We start from the raw sequence: 21586 nt of genomic DNA on the forward strand, positions 1-21586 counted from the left end.
ATTAAAATCTGTTAATAGGAGTCTGGTCATAAAAAGAAGCTAGCTTAAGTAGTCTACTTCAAAGCCATGTTACTGACCCAGTGAGAATTAGGAAAGTCCTTAAGCTGGTACCCACCTTACACATCTGTGTAGTTAACAGGAGCCACAAAGTAGCAGGGGGGAATGCTACTTTGGAGGCATAGACCAAACAAACAGTTGTGTATTGCTGGAGTAGTTGGTAAGAAAGGGATAAGGGAAGAGGGTCACACATCTAGTGTGAGGCAAAAGCATATTAAAATAGCTGACTTTCTGTAGCAGCCCATGGCCAATTCAATTTCCTAGTGTTCAGCTCTTTTTCGGGATCTGCACATGGTAGACGGGCACAAATGATGACCCTCCTCAGCTCTCTAAAGTAAAGGGCTACATGGTAGCTTCTCAGTCACTGACAGACACAGGGGGAAGAGAAAGCATAGCACGATGTCTCAAAGAGGTGGAAGGAGTGACTCATACAGGAAGAAAAACAAAGCAAAGACGAACTACAGCATAAGAAAAGAGGTAGACTGTTGGCTGAAAATCAGTTTTCTTGCGCTCAGAAGGGTGGGTGTTACAGTGAGAGGAGCTCTACTTGACAGTAATGGAAGTCCAAGGAAGTTTGATTACGATTAAATGTCAATCAGAGGCCAACACGGAAAAGAGGCTTTAGGGTGAAAATCAAAAGACAGGAAGTGACTAAGTAGATCAGAAGTTGTGGGTAGTGAGTTGCATAGATTAAGTGAGACTTGGAGCAACTAAGTTAGCTCTGCTAATGACAAGTGATAACGCTTATAATGTCACCAAGTTTTAACAAATCTGACTCTGAAATCACCTTCAAGGCACTGATAGCAAATCAGAGATTGCTGAGTTCTAACACTATCCACGTACGAGCAGATACTGTTTGTGTTTTAACAAGAGATTGGTTTTACAGCCACATTTTGACCCTGCCAAGCTTCCTGTAAATAGTACACTGTTTTGTCTGAACAGGATTTCTTCGTAAGGACCTAGGAAAAAAGAACAGACTAATAGAAACTGTCAGACTCTGAGAAGGGTAGTTACTGCAGGCTGAGGAGCCAGAGGCAAGGTGGAAACTCCTTTCCATTCCCAAATTCAATAAGGCTTTGATTCAACAGCTTGGTTCACTGCCAGGACAGCCGGAAGAGAACAGTCACCTTGCATTTTCATACCTGATGAGAAAACCCCCAGATTGTGTGTGTGCATTGGGACAGTTCAATGTGTGTCTATTCCAACTTCAAAGAGGCTTTCAATGGTCTTTCAGATGTACGGTTTGAGGAAGGGTGAGAACTGCTGAAGTTAGCCCCATCCTCATTAAATCTTTGTCCTCTCTGGTGCAAGCATGCAAGTGGAGAGAATAGAAGATATGCATGAGCAGCTGAGCAGCTGTGATCTCATGACCTTTGACTGTTGTATTATGGGAAATGTATTCTTCGGTTGCTATGCTTTTCTAATTCATTTGTATTTTCCTTCAGTGACTCCCTTGTTTTTCCTTTGGTGCTCCTGTGTAATGGTTTCAAGGAACCACAGATATCTCCAAGTTAAGCATGCATACAATTGCTTTAATTAAATGTTTGCAGGTATCCCTCGGTAATAGGAAAAGGGAAAGTGAAAGCAAATGGCCTTGCACTCTCTTATACCTAGCCCTTCTGAGCCCTGCCATGGGTGGAGGCATCGGCAGTACTGCCCTTTAAATCCATTTCTAACCTATTGTGAAATGAAGGCCAGTGGGGGACCTGCTGCTCTGCATGTAAGCACGTCAGACATGCCACTCCCAGTAAAAGAGCTACAGTTCACCTGTGGAAGATATGATGCTGAAACCTTTTAGGCTGGGATAAAAGAAATAATAAATAATAATAAAAAAATAGGGTGAGCATTTTCTACTCCACTTATAAAAATTAGAGAATAAGAATAAAAATATCCTACCCATTTCTTAAAATACAGCCAAAAGATGCTGTAGGGAGAGCAGCACAAAAGCAAAGGTTTTGATTTTGTTTCTTTACCAAGTTTCTGTAGTTTCTATCCATGATCTTGGAGTTAGTTTTTAACTTGCTTCCAGTACATCCATAGCATTATACCATTATTCAAGGCCCTTACTCTTAAATTTTCTAGTATGTTACTCTCATTCTCTTCAGAGAAAAATCTTAAATTTTTTTTTTCTCTTCCCGTTATCTCACCTTCCTTCTTGTTATCTTTGACCGTGAAATCCTGAATCCTCTTCTAGATAGATTTCTTACGTCATTCCTCAAAATATTAATGTATCTTCAGAATTCTGCTGTCTACCTTTTTAAACTTCTACTTGTTGTTCACTACTCTCCATCTTAGTGTCAGGTTCAATATTCTGAATTCAGTCTTTTCTATTCTCTATGCCATTGGCATAATCTCAGTCTTCTTGTTGCTCTCTCCCACTCCCTGCCCCCTGTGATGAGCTATCTATTTATTAGTCTCTTAAATGGGCATCTTTGCTTCCTTTGTAGATAGTTAACTACGTCATTCTATATGTACAGAAGAAAACTGTAGAGGATTTTTGTTTTCATTTCAGGCATTTAAAATATATATATATATAAGGAGAATGAAATGTGGAAGGGGAAATTTATTATACAAAGATGGAGGAGTAAGAAACAGGATGCAATGGTCACCAGTCAGTTCTATATATCAAATACAAGACAACTTTACAGCACAGAAAGCAGTGGCTTGGTTTAGAGGAAGAAGCTTTCTATATTTTGTATGATATGGAAGAGCTGATAGTATTTACAAGAATAACAGTGAGGCCTAACACCAGTGCTTGCTACTAATACTTAGAACCAGTACAGAACACTTGAATTTTTCAATGACTGATATAGTTATTCTTTCAAAGTTAAGACAATTAAATTTGAAAGCACTTTGGCCTGGCTGTACGTATTTTATTGCAAATCCATCCACTGCTTTGCAGTCATACCCAGAGATAACATGTACCAGAAACGACAACAATGAATGCAAGATGGGAAGAAAAAAATGAAAGCCAGTTTGATGAGAGAATAAAGAAACCATGCTTCTTTGACCTTGGATATCTCCCTGCACTGAGTCCAGAGGCATTGCCAAATTTTTGCAATCTGACATGCTCAGTTTGGGAAGGGGTTGTGCTGGCCCAGCTTTGCTGGAACTTGAGGTGCAATGACTTTTTAGGAAGGAAGGGAAAGCATCGGTTATTACACTCAGCATAACAGGGTATAAACTACAGCAAAGTAGACTGAGAAGACCGAGAACTGCTGACACAACTTAGTAACAGGAACCAGCAGCTGCAAAGGAGAGTAGGAGTGGGATAGAAAGTAAAAACCTTACAAAGTAAGGGAGGAAAGAAAAAGACCAGGGAAGATCTAAGACTGGGAGCAGCTAGCAAATGCTGATGGAATCTTCTCTTGTTTGATTTTCTGCAGGGGCCTGATCCAAAGCACAGTCAAGCCAACATAAAGATTCCTATAAGGATTTTTGAGACACTCTTAATGAAGATTTCCACTCTTTGGTCCTCTGTTTATCTGTGGTCTGCCTTTCCACTGCATCTTCAGAATATGCTTTTTGAAAACATATCTGTTTTTGATGATGGCTGGGGGTCAAGAAAGGCAATTCTCAGAGGTGTGTGAAGATGCGGTTGGATCTTTTTACAGATGGACTTCATCTTCCTTCTTCATCTACCTGTCATGTCTGCTTGACACCTCTATTCAAACCCATCAGTAGAGATGGCCCACTACAGCTACTGTAGCAAGGATGCAGCGCAATGGTGCACACAGGACGCACAGCTTGGAATAGGTTGGGTTTTCTGCTGTGATTAGAGAGGATTTTTGATATTCATTCTTCGGTTTTCTTAAGTTTTTGCTCAAGCTGCCCGGAGAGCTCTGCATAATTCAAACAAGAGCTGGTATCTACTCATGTTTATAAGCTCAACAGCTCCATTTTTGTTTATTGTTTTAGACTTCTCTATATGTAATTTATATAGCTTTATTTAGTACTGCTAGTGTCCCACCTATCAGTCTTCTAAATGAAAAGACTGGCAGATTGGCCATCTTCACTGTTGCTTCTCTGTCTCCTACTGAATTGCAGTTATGAAACTCTTCCATCAAATCCCAGCGGTTTTACGTCCCATCCTATTAGGTATTCCATGGACTATTTCCTTCTTTCTGATCTAGTAATGAAAGTTGATTTATATCACCAAATTTCTCACAAGAGAAATCAATGCCTGCTTTTTCCTAAGGAGATGAGGTTATATGACGGCAGTTGAATATTTAATTTTTTTCACTATACAAGCAAAAATATCTAATCCATCTCCCTGCCTCTTATTAAGGCCCATGAGGTTGACAATACAGTAAAATTAGGCCTGAGGCCACCATAAGTACACTCAGACCTCTCTAGTTCTTCATGATCTACTTCCCTTCATTATGTCATGACTACTTCTGTTCTCCAAATGCATGAGACACTTGAAGGTAAAGCTCAAAGTTCAGAGTAATCCCTTAACTCCTGTGACAAACTCAGTGCAATTTATTGAGCAACGTTCCCCCAAAATTTTGGCTTCCTTGTGATCTAGAGGAGAAGGGAGAGATGAAAGCAGTGATTAGTGATTTATTTACAACTTCTTTTAACTAGCTAGTTCTATAGTACCAGTAATTTTCTCTTTCCAAAAAAAAGACCTATTCCCCACAGAGAAGCAGTTGTGAGTGTAGCTGAATTATTTGTGCATTGAGACTGTATTGTTCAGACTGCCTGTCAGCCTATAGGTTCCACAAATAGACTAGGAAACACAAGAAGGAAAGTTGAAAAATGATAGTCTAAATACTCTGCAGGGAGACAGGGAGAGCAAAGCCACAGTGGCTGAAATGAGAATGTCAAAAGTTAATCCCAGGTGTAATACATTGGAGGCCTGATGCATGTTGTGAGAGGCATTGTTCATGTAAGATTTATGTGTTTTGTTTTCCCTCTGTGAACTTTACGGTAGGCCTTAGCCAGTGAATGCTGCATTCCCCATAAATGCCTAGCACAGCTCACTGTTGTCTTTCCAAGCTGCTTATTCAATAGCAGATTTTTTTCCTTGTTTTTAAATGCTTGCTGCAGTCTTAGACTAGGAGTTTTCAACCTAACAATAAAACACCTGCATTTTATTAAGACTTGGGAGTTGAGTTCCACCTCCCTCGACTTTACTGAAGCGTTGCCATTAGTCAAGTTAACCCTTTAAGAGTCACTTTTCTAAAAGTTAAGTTATATGCTTGGCACATATAGCCCAACTTTACAGTCCTACACTGCATCTGGAGGAAAGGAAAACCAGCTCTGAGGCAGACCCAGAGGGCTCCATTTCAACTTAATCTGTTAACATAAAACAGTCAGGAGCAGCACCTTCCACATCTAAGGCTCTCCTTGCTCTTTCCCCTGCCTCAGAGCACGCTGCGTTCTGCCATAAGCCCTTTGTATCTATGCAGTCCAGAAGCCTCTCTGCAACAGGCCTGCCCAGCGCTGATCAGTAAGGGGTGTGCAACCCTTAAATCACAACACTAATGTCTATGCTCTCCCTAGCATAACAGTCCTGCATCAACATGATGTCTGGCAACATGGGACTTAGAACTGAAATTTTCTTACCAGCCACTCTTGTTTCAAGAGTGATATTTCTGAGTAGCATCATAGAAACTTCAATCAACTAAATGGGAAGCTTTAATTTAGCTTCTGAATAAAGCAATTATTTTCTAAGTCCTCCTCACACGCATCACGGAAGCACTACACTGCAAAAAGTAACAACTGCTAGCTGTTGTACCAAGCACTACCAGTTCACTGAAGACAGGAGAAGTTGATATAATATACACAGCCAGAGACTGAGGATCTGTAAACCCTGAGTTCTGATTTTGTCTCTGCCACTATCTATGTGCTTATGGGCACGTAACTTCATTGACTAAGCTTCCCATCTATGCAATAGAGAGAGTAATTCTCTGCAGCCAGCAGGTGAATCAAGAGAACACAGACTTCTAAGATTATCTTGGCTTAGTCATTATTCTTAGGGCTGTAGTGGCATACCTATAAAGGGATAATCGTACTAATCTACATCAGACCTGGGTGGAGAGAAAAGACACATTAAAGGTTCAGAGCTAGTCAGATACTGTGGTCGCAGAGCTACACAAAATCCTAAGATGAACAGGTAGGTAAATAGATAAATATTAGTTACTATCAAAATACTGGCCTGAAAATGTGTATAATCCATTCTATAAGAGGTAGTTTATTACACGGTTTGATATATTAGATACCAGTGTGAGTTACACTTTTACATCCCTCTAAGGCTAGTAGAGGGAAGAGTATCACGTGCTGTAGTACTTCTAAAAGGAAATTTACAAAGTTTATGTTGCTCTTGTAAAACATTTATTTCCATTCATTCATTCATACCAGTATATACTTTCTAAACTGTGTAGATATCAATAACATTTGGACATGGCCTTTATAAACTCCCATCACAGCAAAGCCAGATTTAGGGGCATGAAAACTATAGCTGTGTTGCCTTGACTCTCAGACGAAGTGGGGATATAGTAGACTAGGATATGCAGCAGTGAAAGTCTTCTGGTGTCAGAGGAGAAGACAGCCCTACGCTAGCTCTGATCACAAACCCCGCGAGCACACGCGCGTATGCCTGCACAGTTTGCCTCTCCTGCCATTTTGAAAGAAAAAGGATGAACTTTACAAATATAATTTGGAGTGAAAGTTGTGATACTTGGATCATGACTCACAAGAGTCTTACTTGCCATTCACTGTAAATATGCACAAAATATATGTAAACAGCCTTTCAAAGTATCTCTTAAATCAAATTTGGGTAAATCTCGCATTTGTTTGACTTTATACCCTTTAAATAGCTTTAGAAAGCCATGATTTACATTGTTGTGTAAATAACATTTGCTCATAAGCTGTGGTTTGAAAACACTACACCTCTGTGGTATCAAATGTGTGCAAATTAAAGAATTATATGACATTACCAGTAACTTACATGCATATATAAACTTCTTTTTTTGTGCAGATATGAAGTCATGTTATTATGTAGCATAAACTACAATCATATACTCTCCACTTATATAGTCATCCAAACAGGATTTTTCCCTTTGCAACCATTTTCAAATAACCATCTAGCCAGGTATCCCAGTCAGGAATACAAGCTACAAACTGTTATTCACCCTGAAGCATGCTCATGGTCATTCGTTATAGGTGGCCTGGTCACCGTACTCATTACTTTGGAATAAATATAATGTGGGGTTTGGTATTGTGAAGTGGGATTTGTTGATAAAAGACCTATTTTTTTGCAGCAATCTGGAAAAGCAGATTTTTTTTTTCAGCTTTACTTTCTTCATTTATCTGTGGCTTCTCTTTGCAGTTGGTACCAGACCAACTACAGCCAGTATCTTTTAATCCAAGAACTAGAAGTGAGAAAGTTGTATAGTTAGTCAATCATCAAGTGTCTTTCAGTACTACAAAGGGGTTTGTTCTCTATGACTGGTTTTTCCTGCCTCTGAGTGTCTCAAGAGAGAGCGTCAGCACGTTTTTCTGTCTTCTGTTCCATAATCTTACTCCTATTTTCACCTATTTTTGTATGGGTTCCTTTACAACCTATTCATAAGCATGTTTGCTTTAAATGGTAAGTTTATTTCTTTCCAGTCTTGACTATTTTCCTTTAGACAAATATTTCTACAAAGCTTTCATCAGAAGACCCCAACATTATTTACAACTGGTATTAATGAAACTTGACAAAACAATTAGGCAGAAGCTATCTTTACTTTTCCTATGGCCAAAATACATTACAAATAAGTTCATAAATGACTTGACCAGGTTATACAGTGAATTAATGGTAGCAGCTGGAAATAGAGCCCAGGAACTTTTGACACCCACACTCCTGCTGAAATTATATGCCCTGAAGACTGTCTCAGACCCACTTGGTACCACATACATTCCTCTCATATGACTGAAGTGTTTTTAGGCTACGAAAATTAAAGAAAAGGAAAAATAATGTAAATCAATGTCTGCTTCTACATTGTTTTCCTCTTTGAGGCTAAAAGACTTTTTCTTGTTTTAATTTTTTTCCTACAGTAGATATTGGCAGGCTAAAAGCTGAAATAAAATAGGAAAAAATAACAAGCATATTTTGAGTGATTACTTAACTGGGGTCCTTTGTGACAGGAAATGCAGCTGCGTGACTAATAGCCCTGACTTTCTCTTGGCTTCCTTCCCCCTTCAAAGATCTTGTTTACTGCCCCAGCCAATTTTTTTTTTGTTTAAATTGCTAGAAGCTAGCAATTTTCCAGGAAAAAAAAGATCTTTGCAAGAGGCAAAGGCCGTAAATCTTACAAAGATCAAGGGCTGCAGAGCTCTCCCCCATCTACTCCATTTAGCCTTCCAGGCTCTTGAGTCACGTCATATCTTCCCCTGCTCTGCTCAGAACATGTGTCTAGCAGATCTTTCTGCTTTGCAGAGGGGAGGGAGTACGTGAATCACATTTACAGCATTTAACCCTGGAATTCATAAAGGAAGGACTAATTCCATTAAGGAAACTAGGGGCCTCCTAAGCCTCTTGCATTTTGTCTTTTTTTACTATTTTTTTCTCACTCGCTCTCTTTTTAGCAGCAGTTGTGTGCTCATACTCCATAATGACATTGCTGATAAGTGTGAGCTATTGAGATTTGACACAGCATAGTCCCATTAAAAAGGGCCATGTAGTTTTAAGGTTGTTAGCATTTTGGTCTGCTTTATAAATCTGCTTTGTTGAGCTTCCTAGGAAACCAAAGCTAGGCCAGGAATTGAACCTCTGCTGAACTTAAAGGGAAGATGAACCAAGCGTCCAAGTTCCCTGGCAGGCCCTTATCCCTATACCACAATGAAATGAAACCCCAAGTTCCCTCTCAGAGGCAGGGGGACTTGGGAGCACGCTTTGACAGGGTATATAAACAAGTGGGGTCTTGTCATTCTTTGCAGGGTGTAACGAGGAGATGCGTACACTGAAGGACTGCCACAGGGAGTCCGGCGGAGAGGGGCACAGGGGGCTGCTGAGGTGTGCAAGTCTTTCAGGCCTATGGGCAAATGTGAAAGCTGTAGGGTTGACAGTGGGGACCGGTGCATGAGCAGCAGTACGAGCACTAGCAGTACCTCAAAGGAAACAGGTAAAACTCAGGGCTAATAGTGCTGAGTTTATTCCCATAAAGGGTTTAGAAAATTAGTCAGATGATAGGTAAACAACAGTCTGAAAAATATATCACTTGTCACAGCTTAAGAGAAGCAGGCGCCAGTCTTCAGCCTTTTCAGGAGGCCTTTTTCTTTGGAAAGCCAGGGGATCAAGTCATTGAAGGAGAGTTTGAGGACTGCTCCACAATCTACAACCCTAGCATGGTTCCCCACACCCCAAAGTAAAGGCTAAATAAGGAGGTGAATAAATTCATTACCATAAACTACACAGAGGAACCATCAGAATGAGAGTACTAAAAAAAGAGATGAAACCTTTGCTTATGAATAGACCTAAAAGAATTGAATACATGTGTACGGAGGGATCATTTTCCACTACCTACAAGAGGAAAAATCTCCGGGGAAGTGGCTGATGCCAAATATTTTCTTATGCTTGATGTGTCAGCAGGGTCTGGCAGAAGCCCTTAAAAAACAGAGCACACATTTTGTGCAAGTTGAGAATCACAATTTCTGGTGATTTGGTTTGCTTCACCAAACCTGAGCTTTTTCTCCAGAAATACAACAGATGTTTGAGGATGTACCCAGTTTTTAGCATTTACACAGATCAGATGATGTTAAGATCAGCAGAAAAAGGGACAGACTGGTGCAATAAAGAAAAATCAGAGCAGCCAAAGTAGCAGTTCAGTTTCTGAACAGAAACAAAGCTGGAATAAACACATAAAAATGTTAATTTCTCACAACAGACATAAAATACTGGGGAGAGACATTATCATAGTAACATATATGGGAAGGTTACAGAAGAGCTGGACTGAGCATAAAAGTAGGAGGCACAAGGATTCCTTGGAATGGGAGCTCCAAAAAATGTGTGTGCGACCTGACTGTGCGACTTGTCAACCTTGGTTGACACTACTATAAAAAGACAGCCAATAGACTTTGACTGCAAATCTTAACAATTCAAAAAACTTGAAGAGTCTTTTAAAGAGGATGTTGCCCTGGGGTATCTTAACAGTACACATCAGACTAAATTGTCTCCAGAAGAGAAGTGGGATCATTTTCTTGCAGCTATATGGTCAAAACTGGAGGTCAGTAATTTATGTCTAATGAACACTAACAAAAGCTGAGTGTCAATGCATTCAAATACAGAGGAAGCGTTTGGCATTTGTCCATAAATGTAAAAAGTGTCCTGTCTTTTTTTTTTTTTTCAAATGAGAGGCCTATGTTAGCTGAAACTGACCATCAACTATTTACTAGGATTGCCAAAATGGCCTAGCAAACCCCTCCTCCTCATGAATACAAAGATTTTTTTTTCTCAGTTATGAATTTATGATTTGAAGATTGGGAGGGATTTGGTGGCTTCAAGCTTAATCCCTAGAGCATTTGATGAAAATGCAATAATGCAAAGTCCAGAGCTAGATTTTTGTATGTGATGATTTGCTTAAAAATTTGGCTTATGATGGTAAGTGCTGCTGGGGATGAGACCCCACAGAAAGTAACTAAGAACACTAAGAACAGAGTAACTCAATCTCATTATTGACTTCAGATAGAATATGAACAGAGTACCCAGGCTAGAAAAAATTATGTAACTTCTCTTGATTGTTATTTTCACTCTCCTGAGATAACTTCATGATGAAGTGCTACAGCTAAACAGGTGACAATGTATATCAAGCTTACTATTGCTACACTTATTGTACCTGCTGAGCTAAGCAAGGTCAGAGAGCATGGCAGAAATAAATGTAAGAAGTTTTCAGTAAAATACAGATTTAGCTCTACCACTCTAGTTCGCATTATTCCTAACCAAATGAGTTAGTAGGAAATAACATCAAAATAAATTAGCACTACTGAGAAAAAGTGTGGAACTAGGCTGTGATCTAGTTTTAGTTCTGTTATAACAAAGGGAACCCATGAAGGAAGGATGTCATGACTAGCATTTTGCTTGACAGAAAAATAAAACAAAATTTTTTCCATTCCTGTAGTCTTTCAATTCCCTGCCATCTTTAAAGGTGTCATCAGAGTCATGAGGGTCTCGAAGAAGAATAAAGAAACAAAGAGTCCGGGGCACAGAAAACAAAATGACCTGCCGTCCCCTGGCAACTGCAGCACTGATGTTAGAGACATAAGCAACTGAATACGGTTGACATGTTGTCGTTGTTAACTATTTGCAATTGTGCAATAACACAACTTTTCTAAATTTTTTGACTTGGAAAAGTCAGTGATTTTCGGACATCTGGCTTTAACAGCTGCCCTCTCCCGTCAGAGAATCTGAATCAGGTGCTGCAAAGCTCTTATTTTATTACGAACAGCCAGATGGAACCAGATGCATAATAAAGCAAATCTTTCACAAGCAGCTTAAGCACTCGAGGCACATATAAGACAATTGCATTTCAGCCCAGGGGTGACTGCATTTGAGCCACAGAAAGTAATCCATTTATATACATACTTCTCAAGCACTTGGGATGAAAATACCATAGCGAATCAGTTTAATATATTCTTGTTACGTGACAAACTCCCATTTCATGTTATTGTTTTCCTAGTTTTGCTACACCAATCGTCCTGTAATTTCATTTGTCTTCATTCCGATTGTGTTGGAACGCAGCAGGCTGCTACGTTCAAAAAAGTCAGCAGAATAAAAAAAAAACCATGATGGAAATTGTTCCAGTGCGTGCAGCCTGCCTATGCTCAGAAACTACTAATGTTCCTTTTCCTTCTGTCTAGCTAACAAGGGGCTGCCAGTGTTTTGACAACATTAATATGGATTTGATTCTGGGTGTACTTTTATTCATTAGGTAGCGTGTCCTAGGCCCTGCGTTCGACTGCACGCCAGTCTCCTTGCGTTCTGGCTCCAGGCTGCTTTTATTTCTCACTCTGATGCTCTCCTGCCTCTAGGACATCTCACCTCATCAGCAGAAGCAACTTAACCTATGTATCAGCACTTTCAAATTCTCTGATTTGAGACGCTTTCTGGGACAATTTGGTTATTTGCTCTCCCCTTTTGTTGAACTCTCCAAATAGGACTAAAATGACTGTGTTACCTACCAGCTAAACAAGGAGATCAGAAGCACTGGACCATCTCTGGCGCTCAGCAATACTGCCAAAACTATTCGTCACATGAGGGCTGAATTAAACTTCTGCTGACCGGGTGAACCAGCTTCATCCCAAATCTAATGCCACTGTGTGGCACAACGGCTGCATGGCCTCCTCTGCCTTTTGTTTCTTCATCTGCAATATGCAGACAGCAGCACTCAGCTGTCTAGAGGGGTGTACTGAGAGCTCACTGGCATTTCTGAAGACTTTCGAGATTCTTGGGTGAACAGTGCTGTATGAACAGAAAGTATTTGGTATTGTTTCTTCCTTTTTTAGTGACATCCCTCTGCTGTTGGGATTGGGTGCTCACATTCCTGAGTTAAGCTTGCTTGAGGGATTTTATTTTGCTTGAGCTTAAAATCTATGTTTCCTTCCTCAGAGAGGATGGTGGAATGCACCTTTAAGCGTAGCAAATCTCAAACATTCAGAAACTTTGCACTCATGGCCCCTGCAAATTGTCTCCATCTGACCTTCTTCATCTTTCTTAATATACTCACAAAAGAAAGACTAAAACAGGTTACTATATGCATATTTTGCACACACTGCAGCCCTGTGCATTCTGAAGGCCAGAATGAGCATCTGCCACAGCAAATGATTTTGTACAGACCGAAGCCTTGGATTATTAAAAAAAACCCTGCCATTAGATGCCTGTATGATTGCAGTTCTAAACAAAAAAAAAAACAGAACTTCTGAGTTCTTGAGAGTGAGGCATAGTCCCAGATCTGAATACAGATCCCTGCCCCAGGAACTGAGCTCTACATCTCCAAACCTTCTAGGGGCCTACAGCAACCTTGTTATTTCTCCATCTGTAAAACTGGGATTGAAATATTCTCCTATCATAGAGGGACTTGGAGAAGTTCAGTTCTAGCAGTTTTTGCAAATGTGAAATCCTAGTTGTTTCAACCTCGTTCCATTACAGATAAGTTCTTCCATCCTCTGCTGTTAAAAAAGCAGTCTTTTCTTCCATCTTTATATTACTTAGTCAAATTGTACAGGCCAGTTTCACGAGCTGACCTCCCTTATGGCTTTTTGCAGTTACAGAGTGGAGGAGGATAGGGGTTTAGAGAGCAGGTAACAGTTTTTCAAGTGAGGGAATTGCTGACAAAGGCTTTCAGCTGATGTTTTCACATGTAACTCTCCCGGTCTGTTGTGTTCTCAGAGCAGCTCTGTGTCTGTGATAGCTTCTCTTTCACATTGTGCCTGGGACAGAGCAAACCACATTCAAAAAATAACAGCAGCACTTTTAAAGCACATTCACACAGGCGTTAGGTGCCCAAGCATATTCCCTGTCACTCTTGAATTCCCCCCTCTTCAGCAAAGATTCAACTTGGTGATGGCATTGCAAACGGACTGGTGGAAGAAATACATTATCAATAATGGCAGGTAATGCAAATATTAAAATTAGAGATGGCTTGCATTAAGGCAGAAAGAGTTGAGCCTGCTCTTCATTTTCCATAAGGGCCTTTGTACTGGAGAATTCTGGGCAGGGAAATCCCTTGGTGAATGGGGAGCCATGATTCAGGCACTGCACATCAGACAGTATTTGATACCTGCAAGGGCTGCAGGCAGCTGAGGCGCCCCTCTGGCTACTGTAACCAGAAGTGGGGTCTGTGGAGCCTCAGCATGGAGGAGAAGGCACTTGAGTCCCTCTCAGTCATGCTGAACTCAGGCGAGGGGTGGGCTTGTCATTTGTCTCCTCCAAAGTCACACTGGGCCTACTCATTGTGGCTGCTCAGAGAGAGAGAGCAGTCCCCTTCAGCAAGCATTCACACATAGCTAACGTGTGAATAGCTGGGATTATTACAGAAATTTGGAGAAAAGGAAAGTATATACTGCCAGGCTGGACAAAAGAGAACGCTGTCAGCTTGCTGTGGGCAGAGGGGCTTGCCAGATGAGCCCCTTGCACCTGGTCAGACTGGAAATCCACTGGACAGAAGATTCGTACTAGACTATTTCTGTTACCATCAGCATGGCAGTGGTTCGCCCGCACGTACTCAAACACCCAAGAGGCCAAGGCTCAGAGTTCCTCAAGGAGGTCAGTTTTTATATAGTAAAGCAAACAGTTTAGCTAATCAAGGATTTTTTTTCCTTTTCTGAGGCTCTTGGCACCCAGCCCTGTTACTTGCAATCTTTAATTTGGACTGTGGCTTCCTTTTCCCTGCTGCCTTCTCACTCAACCCAATTTTCCCACACACTTATTTCCTAATTCTACCTCTTATGGAGGTCTTCATTTATTTCAGATCCAAATTTACCTCAAACCCACACAACACTGCTGTTACCTCACCATTTATTCCCGTAAGTGACTGTCATCAGAAATGCATGAACTTGACGAGTTGATGAAACAAACAAACAAACAAAAAAACGGAGCCAGTTTTATGTGCTGTGGAAAACAGTGGCTGATAATAAAGGTACTTATAAGGTAACTTTATTCATAAGCATTTGTAGAAATTAACTGTGGATCAACATGGACTTTCTCTTTGGTTATATAGTTGGCTGGGTCTTGAAAGTGGGTTTTCATCTGCTTTTTTTTAAAGGATCTGTTTATGTCTGTGGTAGGGGTGGGCTGCAAACTATACACACTACTCACAAGCTGGCCATGAAAAAACCTGCTGTCACACAGCTTCCACAAAAAGGGAGAAAATTCTGAGGAAACAAAGTCACAGTTTGGCGGACTCCCTTCCACCTCCCTGCAGCTAAGAAAAAAACAAAGAAGGAAGGGGGAAAGGCACCTTCCCCCGTTAGCACAGCTACACACTCCATAGCATTTAATCTGTGTAATTTGTATAGAGAAACTGATGAAGGCAGCATGTAAATAAACATCACAACTAAAACTATAGCCAAAGTCCCAGTGAAAACATAGAGCAATTGAGACCTCACCTGTCAGTATGATACATGCCAGCTTGCTCAAGGGTTACTAATGAGATGCATAGGAACATGGGGTTGGAAGGGACCACCGGGATCATCCAGTTCAGTCTCACGAAATCACAGGCAGCCACTTAAACAGTCTTTGTCTAAAAAGCTGCCCATAACCCGAAATATTCCTCCAGTCTCCATGCACTCTAGAAGCTACAAAACACCACCTTCCTGTAACAAATGTACAGTCTCTATCCACCTGTGCTCATGTAAGCACTTCATTTAAGGTAAATAGTTCTCCTTCTTCCCCGTAGTTATCCCCAAACCCTTTTCTGAAGAACTCCTCTGCCTCTCAACACAGCCCCAGTCGGCAATGCAGCACTTTTCAAGCCACGAGGCAAGCCACGAACAGCTAATGAAGGCTGAAACACTTTCCACAGATTTTCACTATAGCTGCTCCTCACAGCCACTTATGGGTAGGCACAAAAGGGTTTTACTGAATTGAACTGAGGCAGGGCTAAGAACCATGGGAGGCACTGAGCTAGCACAGAGCGGATGGCCTCTGTGAAGGCAGGTCTTCCGCAAGATGGCAGATCATAGCCCAGTTTCCAGCAGAAGGGTATACAACTGGCAGTCCCTGTTCTTTGGCAGTCCCTGCAAAGAAGTCCCTGAGATTGAATAGAGCCACACATTAGAAAGCTTATACTGCCAAGACGTACGTGGGACCTGCTCTAGGAGGCAATCAGTCTGGGTACTTTTCATTGATTTCAGAGTCCACTGCTGAAGAAAACACAGCTCTTTATAAGGTGGGACATGCTTTAAAAGAAAAGTTGGGGCAGACTCAACTAGTATAAAGCTGCATAGCTCTATTAAATACCAGGGGGTGTTGCTGATTTATACCAGCTGAGCAGTTGGCTAATATTCTTTTGGAGCCACCACCTCTCCCATTTGCAATCGGCAGCTGAAACACTGGGAAATGCAAGGAGAAAAATGGAGCACATTTATGTGAAAAAACTTCAATGCAAAACAAATGTCTACTCACTGCACATAAGCTGAAATAATACAGTTGTTATTGGACCCATGCTACAATAAAACAAGCTGGATGAGTCAACCAGCAGTGCATCTAATCTCCACTGGCTGCCTTTCCGCTCCCCAAACTCCTCATCTATTTTTATCTCTTCTTTTTTTAATACACTTTTTGGTTTACGAGCAATAAATCTACAGATCTCAGGTCCCCTGTGTGCACTCTTGCCAGCAGGCCGTTCAACATTCAGAATCTTACCCAGAATGTTATGGCTATTAGACCACAGAACATGTAGGCTACGACTCAGATTTGAGAAACAGCATGGCCTGGAGAGCATGGCAATGGCTGCAAACAGCATGGGGCACGACAAAGTCTTCCAGACTGAAGGAAAGTAGGCGACATCCAGGAGCAGCGTGGCACAATCTGCAGGTAGCCTGACAGTTAGCGTGGACGTTAGCAGCAATTAGTTCCTGCAGCACAGCATTGCCTGATGAAATACGGCAAGGGCTGCCCTTGCAGGACTATGGGGTATCGGAGGGAGCCCAGTGCCATGGCATTTCAGTTTGTGGAAGTACAGCAAAACATGCTCTACTGATAGATGCAAGCCAGTGCAGATGCCTGAGGATGAGCTTGCCTCCAAACTCAGAGGAATAAATGGTTTCTGTCCAGTGCTCCATCCAAGCCCCTTATTTATTTTCTGATAAAGCTCTGCTGCTTCTGAGACCTAAATTAGTAACTCTGCAGCACAGTGTAGTGTAGGCACATCCAGAGGGAATAATGTAAAGATGTACTCAACGGTCATGCAATGAATAGTGGAACAGCTAATACTGAAATGGCATTGACTGTCAGTCTGCTGCTCTGTCTGTACAAAAACAATGCCATTCCCTTTCTTCCTGGGGCAGGGGGGAAATTTTTAATTAAGTTAAATGCATCTTGCTCCATCCAACATAGGATATATGTTATCCATTACAGGGTAATATTTGCAAGTTGAGAAAGAGACAAATCCTGCCATCAGAATCATTGGGCAGGTGACAGGACTGTTTTTGTGATGCAAAGTTTTACCGTTGTTTGCTGGTTGGGTGCAGTAGCGCTCTCTTGAGAAAAGTGTAGGTGAAATTCTGGAATCACAATACTCCTGCTTCATTTTCTGTTGTAATCAAATTAAGATCCTAGCAATGGAGCCATTACTTTTCTAATTTTCCTCTGTACCCTTTAATGCTTTCATTATAAGCACATACAGCTAGTCACCTCAAGTTCATATGTGCTGGGAAACCTCTGTTAATTGAATATTAAGATAGCCAGAGTGTTATAATGGATAGGAACTACTGGGATATGATGCTAGCTTACAGCATTCCCTTTCATTCCAGGAGTACGTGCTTCAGGGAGCAAGGGAGAAGAGTATATGAATTTAATTTCAGACATTCACTTTTTAGGTGCCCCCAAGGGACGTACCCATTTCCTATATAAGGTTTGGTCTGTTTGCAATTAAGCTCTCTTCTTCGCATATTTCCGGATAGATTAAAAATAGCAAAATCAGCTTATTCTTCAACTTCTGGAGACAAACGAAGCCATTGCTTCCAGAGGTTTTAAAACACTGATCAGGCTTATAGATCTTGAAGGCAGAATTTGTTCATGAACTTTTTTTGTTGAATAAATAATTTCCAAAGATAGCAGAAGAGGTAGGAGCACACTTCCAGAACTGGAGACCTTTTAAAGCAACTAACTTTTGCAGCCTTCACTTTTAAATAAAACTAACGTTAATACAAAGTTAGGTTGAATATTCTTTTCATTAAAGAAAGCCCGGATCAGTTCAAACCTCCTTCTCCCCTCTCACAACCAATGGATCAATTCCAAAGGTGAGAGCCTTGCTGAGCTCCCATTACAGTTCTCTCATTTTTATCTGTTGGGATTACCATCAATCCATTTAATCCAAAATATAAAGCTGTTTTTTGTGATGCAGCCATGCATTCTTGAGGAACTTGACAGAAACAACTCATTTATAATGGTGCCTAAATTGCTATCAGATGGGAACGATTCCCATGCATCCCTAGCAGCCTGAGGTTGGATGTACAACAGTGATCCACACCTGATTAGTTTTCCCCTGCTGCTCAGGTCTCTATGCGTTTGCAGAAATTACCTAGAACAGGTGCCATTTTCCAGGGGAGTGGCTGAACCCTATGTTGTGAATTTAAGTCTTCTGACAACGTTTTTGGTGGCTGTAGTTACCTTTTCCAGACTCCTTATAAGTTTGTGGAGCCTGATGGATGCCTGGAAAATAGAATGAAAAGCACTGATATAGTGATTTTAATGTTACTTATTTGCACTCTCTTGCACTGAAGACAGAACTAAGATTTAACCAAATCTAACCTGCACCTTTAGGATGACATCGAACTCAGAAGTGGCAATAACTACCACTGGCTCCCTAGGAATTATGCTAATTTCTTCCAGATTTTAATTTTACCAGTAGGCTAGAATAAAGGCTTGAGCCAGAACTGAGAGCTCTTACTCTTGCAGATTCAATCATAGCATACATGCACCTCACATGTATAATTTCTAATTCTGACTGTGTTTGAGATTCCTTATTCAAAAATCAAATAACCTGAGTGTCTGATTTTTTTCCCCTGCAACTGAATTGTGATGCATTTTCAGTGCTTTCTATATGGAGAATAGGCATGCGTAATGAACAGCGAAAAAGGCTGTGGTTCCACAATATTTCAATCTGATCTAAACTGTGGTTGTATCAGCTCTGCCGTCTATAGCCCCTGATCACGAGTCCCCATCTCCTTCCTCATACCAGCGCCAGTGCTTTAAGCATTACAGTGCCACCAGCACAGTGGCCTTGTGATGTACTGGTTCAGGGGATGGTGGAAACTAATCTTCTTCTTAATTTTCAGCTGGTTTAGCTCCCTGAACTATGCCATTCCAGGGTCAGATATGCACTACTACTTGTGCAGGAGAAACAGCAGGAGCGTGGTTGGGCGACAGTAGCCCTGATTTAGGTTGGTTGGAATGGTTGTGGGGTTGTGCTCTAAATACAGCTGTCAATGGGAACTGCTTGTTCAGATCATATGGGGAAGACTTACAAAAGGGTGCTTTCAGCTTGAATCCTGTAAAGATCCAATTTCCAAAGCAGAACTTCCAGACCACTACTCAGAACGTGTCATTGTGAAATTCATAACATATTTCAGATCCTCAGGTAAGGGGTTGACTGATGAAAGATTTGACAGCTTGGCAGAGTAAACTGCATGCAGATTCTGGAAGATTTTTAGGACTGGAAGCAAGTATTAGGTACCAGTAGATTCAGGAGAGAGTGTAAATTGGGTACCAGCTTGATGGAGCACAAAAATTGGAATAACAAGTTAAATCGCAAGTTGGGATCATGGTATATTAATAGCACAGCTGAGAACCTAAGACTAAAAGACTTGCTAGGTCTGACATGAACTGGTGGAATTACACAGTGAATGCTGTATAGAGTCTGTCTGCACACTGTCTGGCTCTTACACAACTTTTAGACGCTTGCTTTTGGAGTACTGAATTTCCCTACAAAACTTTAAAAGGATATTGAAACTGATGATTCAGGAAAGAAAGAAAGATTACAGCACTACAATATCTATGCAAACAAGTGGACGCATTTGCTGTTTACTTGGAAAACTTATAGGGCCATTAGTAGAGGGGAGGAAAAACATACAGTTAAACAAGATACAAATGAAGTGGCCTACACCACCAGGCTGAGCCTTTTTCCTCCTCTGTGCAAAGCAGTAGAATGGCTTGGGAAAGACTGGTGGCCCACTGCATATCTCCTATGAAGACAGGAGGATTCTTCCAGACCATGTTTGATTCCTAGGGCTGTATAAGGAGCAAAACTCAATGCCATAATCCTACGGACACAAGCAGCCTTGAAGAAATCAACAGGACTGTTCAGTAGAGCTGTCTGTAAGAGCTGATGCTGCAAAACTAGCCACTCATTTTAGTAGAGGGAAGTCCAGCAAAGTAACGTCCTGCGGCTCTAACAATACATACACCGCTTCTAAGGATCTAACAAAGACTCTGCTTTGTTGCACAGACCAGAGCCATGAATAGAACTCAGGAAATAATCTGAACTTTTGTAAAAGCAGAACAAAATGTGTGAAGGGTTTTTAAAAATATTCTTGGAAATAAAAATGCTCTTGATCCTCTTTGGCTCTAAGGGTCCTTTCCGCCACCATGGACTTGAAAGAGTCAAATCTCTGAGCTCCAAAATGTGCTCCTGCACATTTCCAGAACATTTGTTGAAAAAAATCCCAAACAACAGACTAACCTCCTGTCCATCAAGTGAGATTTCACAACAATTACAGTACCAGGCACAGAGCACTCTGCCTGCCTGGCCTACAGCCACACCACGGGCGGCAAACTTTCTAGCTCTCACAAACTAATTAGGTTCAGGTCAGGTATGTGACTGGGAGAACTCCAAGGAGGGTGGAGGGTGAAGCAGGAAGTGGTGTTGATGATTCAACCAGGGATCATCTTGAAAACATTCCTTATGTTGCTCTTCAGAAGTAAGTTTTGGAAACGAAAGGAAAGTGATCTTAGCTCTTCAACTCCAAAAAGGGACAACTTTCTGGTAAAAAAAAAAAAAAAAAAAAAAAAAAGAGGAAGGTGGGAAGGACACTTTATTTAGGAAGCAGAGAAACAATTGATTCATTCACCATAAATTTCATGATGACAGTTAATAGTCTCTAGCAGTGAAGCTGGAAACAAAAAAGTCCAGTTGCTATTATCAGCTCTCAGGAGATTCTTTCCTCCTAGAAAAAATCTGGATCTGTAAGGGAAATCTTTTTGAAATCTGAGCACAGCTTCCTGCACACAAAAAGACAATACAGGAGTGACTTTAAGCAATGTCCGCATATGTAGTCAGAGGAATGTAAAAACTGATTCCTGTTTTTGTATTAGATACTGCAAAGCTTTAGTAGCATATACCTAGGGCTATGCAATGCTGCTGTGCGCCATTCTGTACTGTAAGGGGTGGCTAAAGTTTAACCCACCACCCCCAGCCATAAAATCCCCCAACACTGGAATGAGCTCCTCAGAAAAAGCTGCTGCCGAGTTGAAGTAATGCAATGGGAAAGCAGGATACGCTCCGTTTCCTGACATCTTCAAACCGCAACTTCCTAGGAATTCCCTTGGTCAACACAAGCATAAGGCTTAAGGCAGAGTAACCAAAGAAAAGGCTATGGTCTTTGTTATACAGGTCATCCTTGGTTCTATAGTAGGTCTTTTGGATAATGTTACTCTACAGTGAGTAGACGCAAAAAAAGTCCAAGAGAACAGCTACTATCTCAACAGCTTCCAGCTCCAGCTTTTATTTTGCTGTGCCTCATCTGTGTTCACTATGTGACATGTAGCTGTACAATGACTACTGGAAGCACCAACTGAAGTAACATGGCAGAGTTGTGACTGAGA

The 21586-nt window shown here is 41.1% G+C and overlaps 1 protein-coding gene and 1 long non-coding RNA gene across 15 annotated transcripts in view; one reads left to right on the top strand and one right to left on the bottom strand.

Annotated features, from left to right (window-relative positions):
- LOC138067486 (uncharacterized) overlaps positions 1 to 3564 on the top strand; it is a 39323-nt gene extending 35759 nt beyond the window's left edge. For both annotated transcript variants that reach the window (XR_011141502.1, XR_011141504.1), the window contains one exon: positions 3444 to 3564. This is a non-coding gene — a long non-coding RNA (uncharacterized lncRNA). The remainder of the gene's footprint in view (positions 1 to 3443) is intronic.
- Positions 1 to 21586, bottom strand: part of RAD51B (RAD51 paralog B) — a 419964-nt gene that overhangs the window by 11118 nt on the left and 387260 nt on the right. For 2 of the 13 annotated variants that reach the window (XR_011141499.1, XR_011141498.1), the window contains one exon: positions 18285 to 18415. The exons of 8 other annotated variants lie outside the window; for them this stretch is intronic. Coding sequence is in view for 1 of the 5 variants with exons in the window: in XM_068946198.1 (XP_068802299.1) it covers positions 4499 to 4581 (83 nt within the window). In the remaining 4 variants the exon portion in view is untranslated. Of the gene's footprint in view, positions 1 to 2607; positions 4582 to 12222; positions 13471 to 18284; positions 18416 to 21586 lie in introns of those variants that run through there. 3 more of the 13 variants (XR_011141500.1, XR_011141501.1, XM_068946198.1) reach the window with 3 other exon arrangements.

Source organism: Struthio camelus, chromosome 5, assembly GCF_040807025.1.
Source record: "Struthio camelus isolate bStrCam1 chromosome 5, bStrCam1.hap1, whole genome shotgun sequence".
Taxonomy (NCBI): domain Eukaryota; kingdom Metazoa; phylum Chordata; class Aves; order Struthioniformes; family Struthionidae; genus Struthio; species Struthio camelus.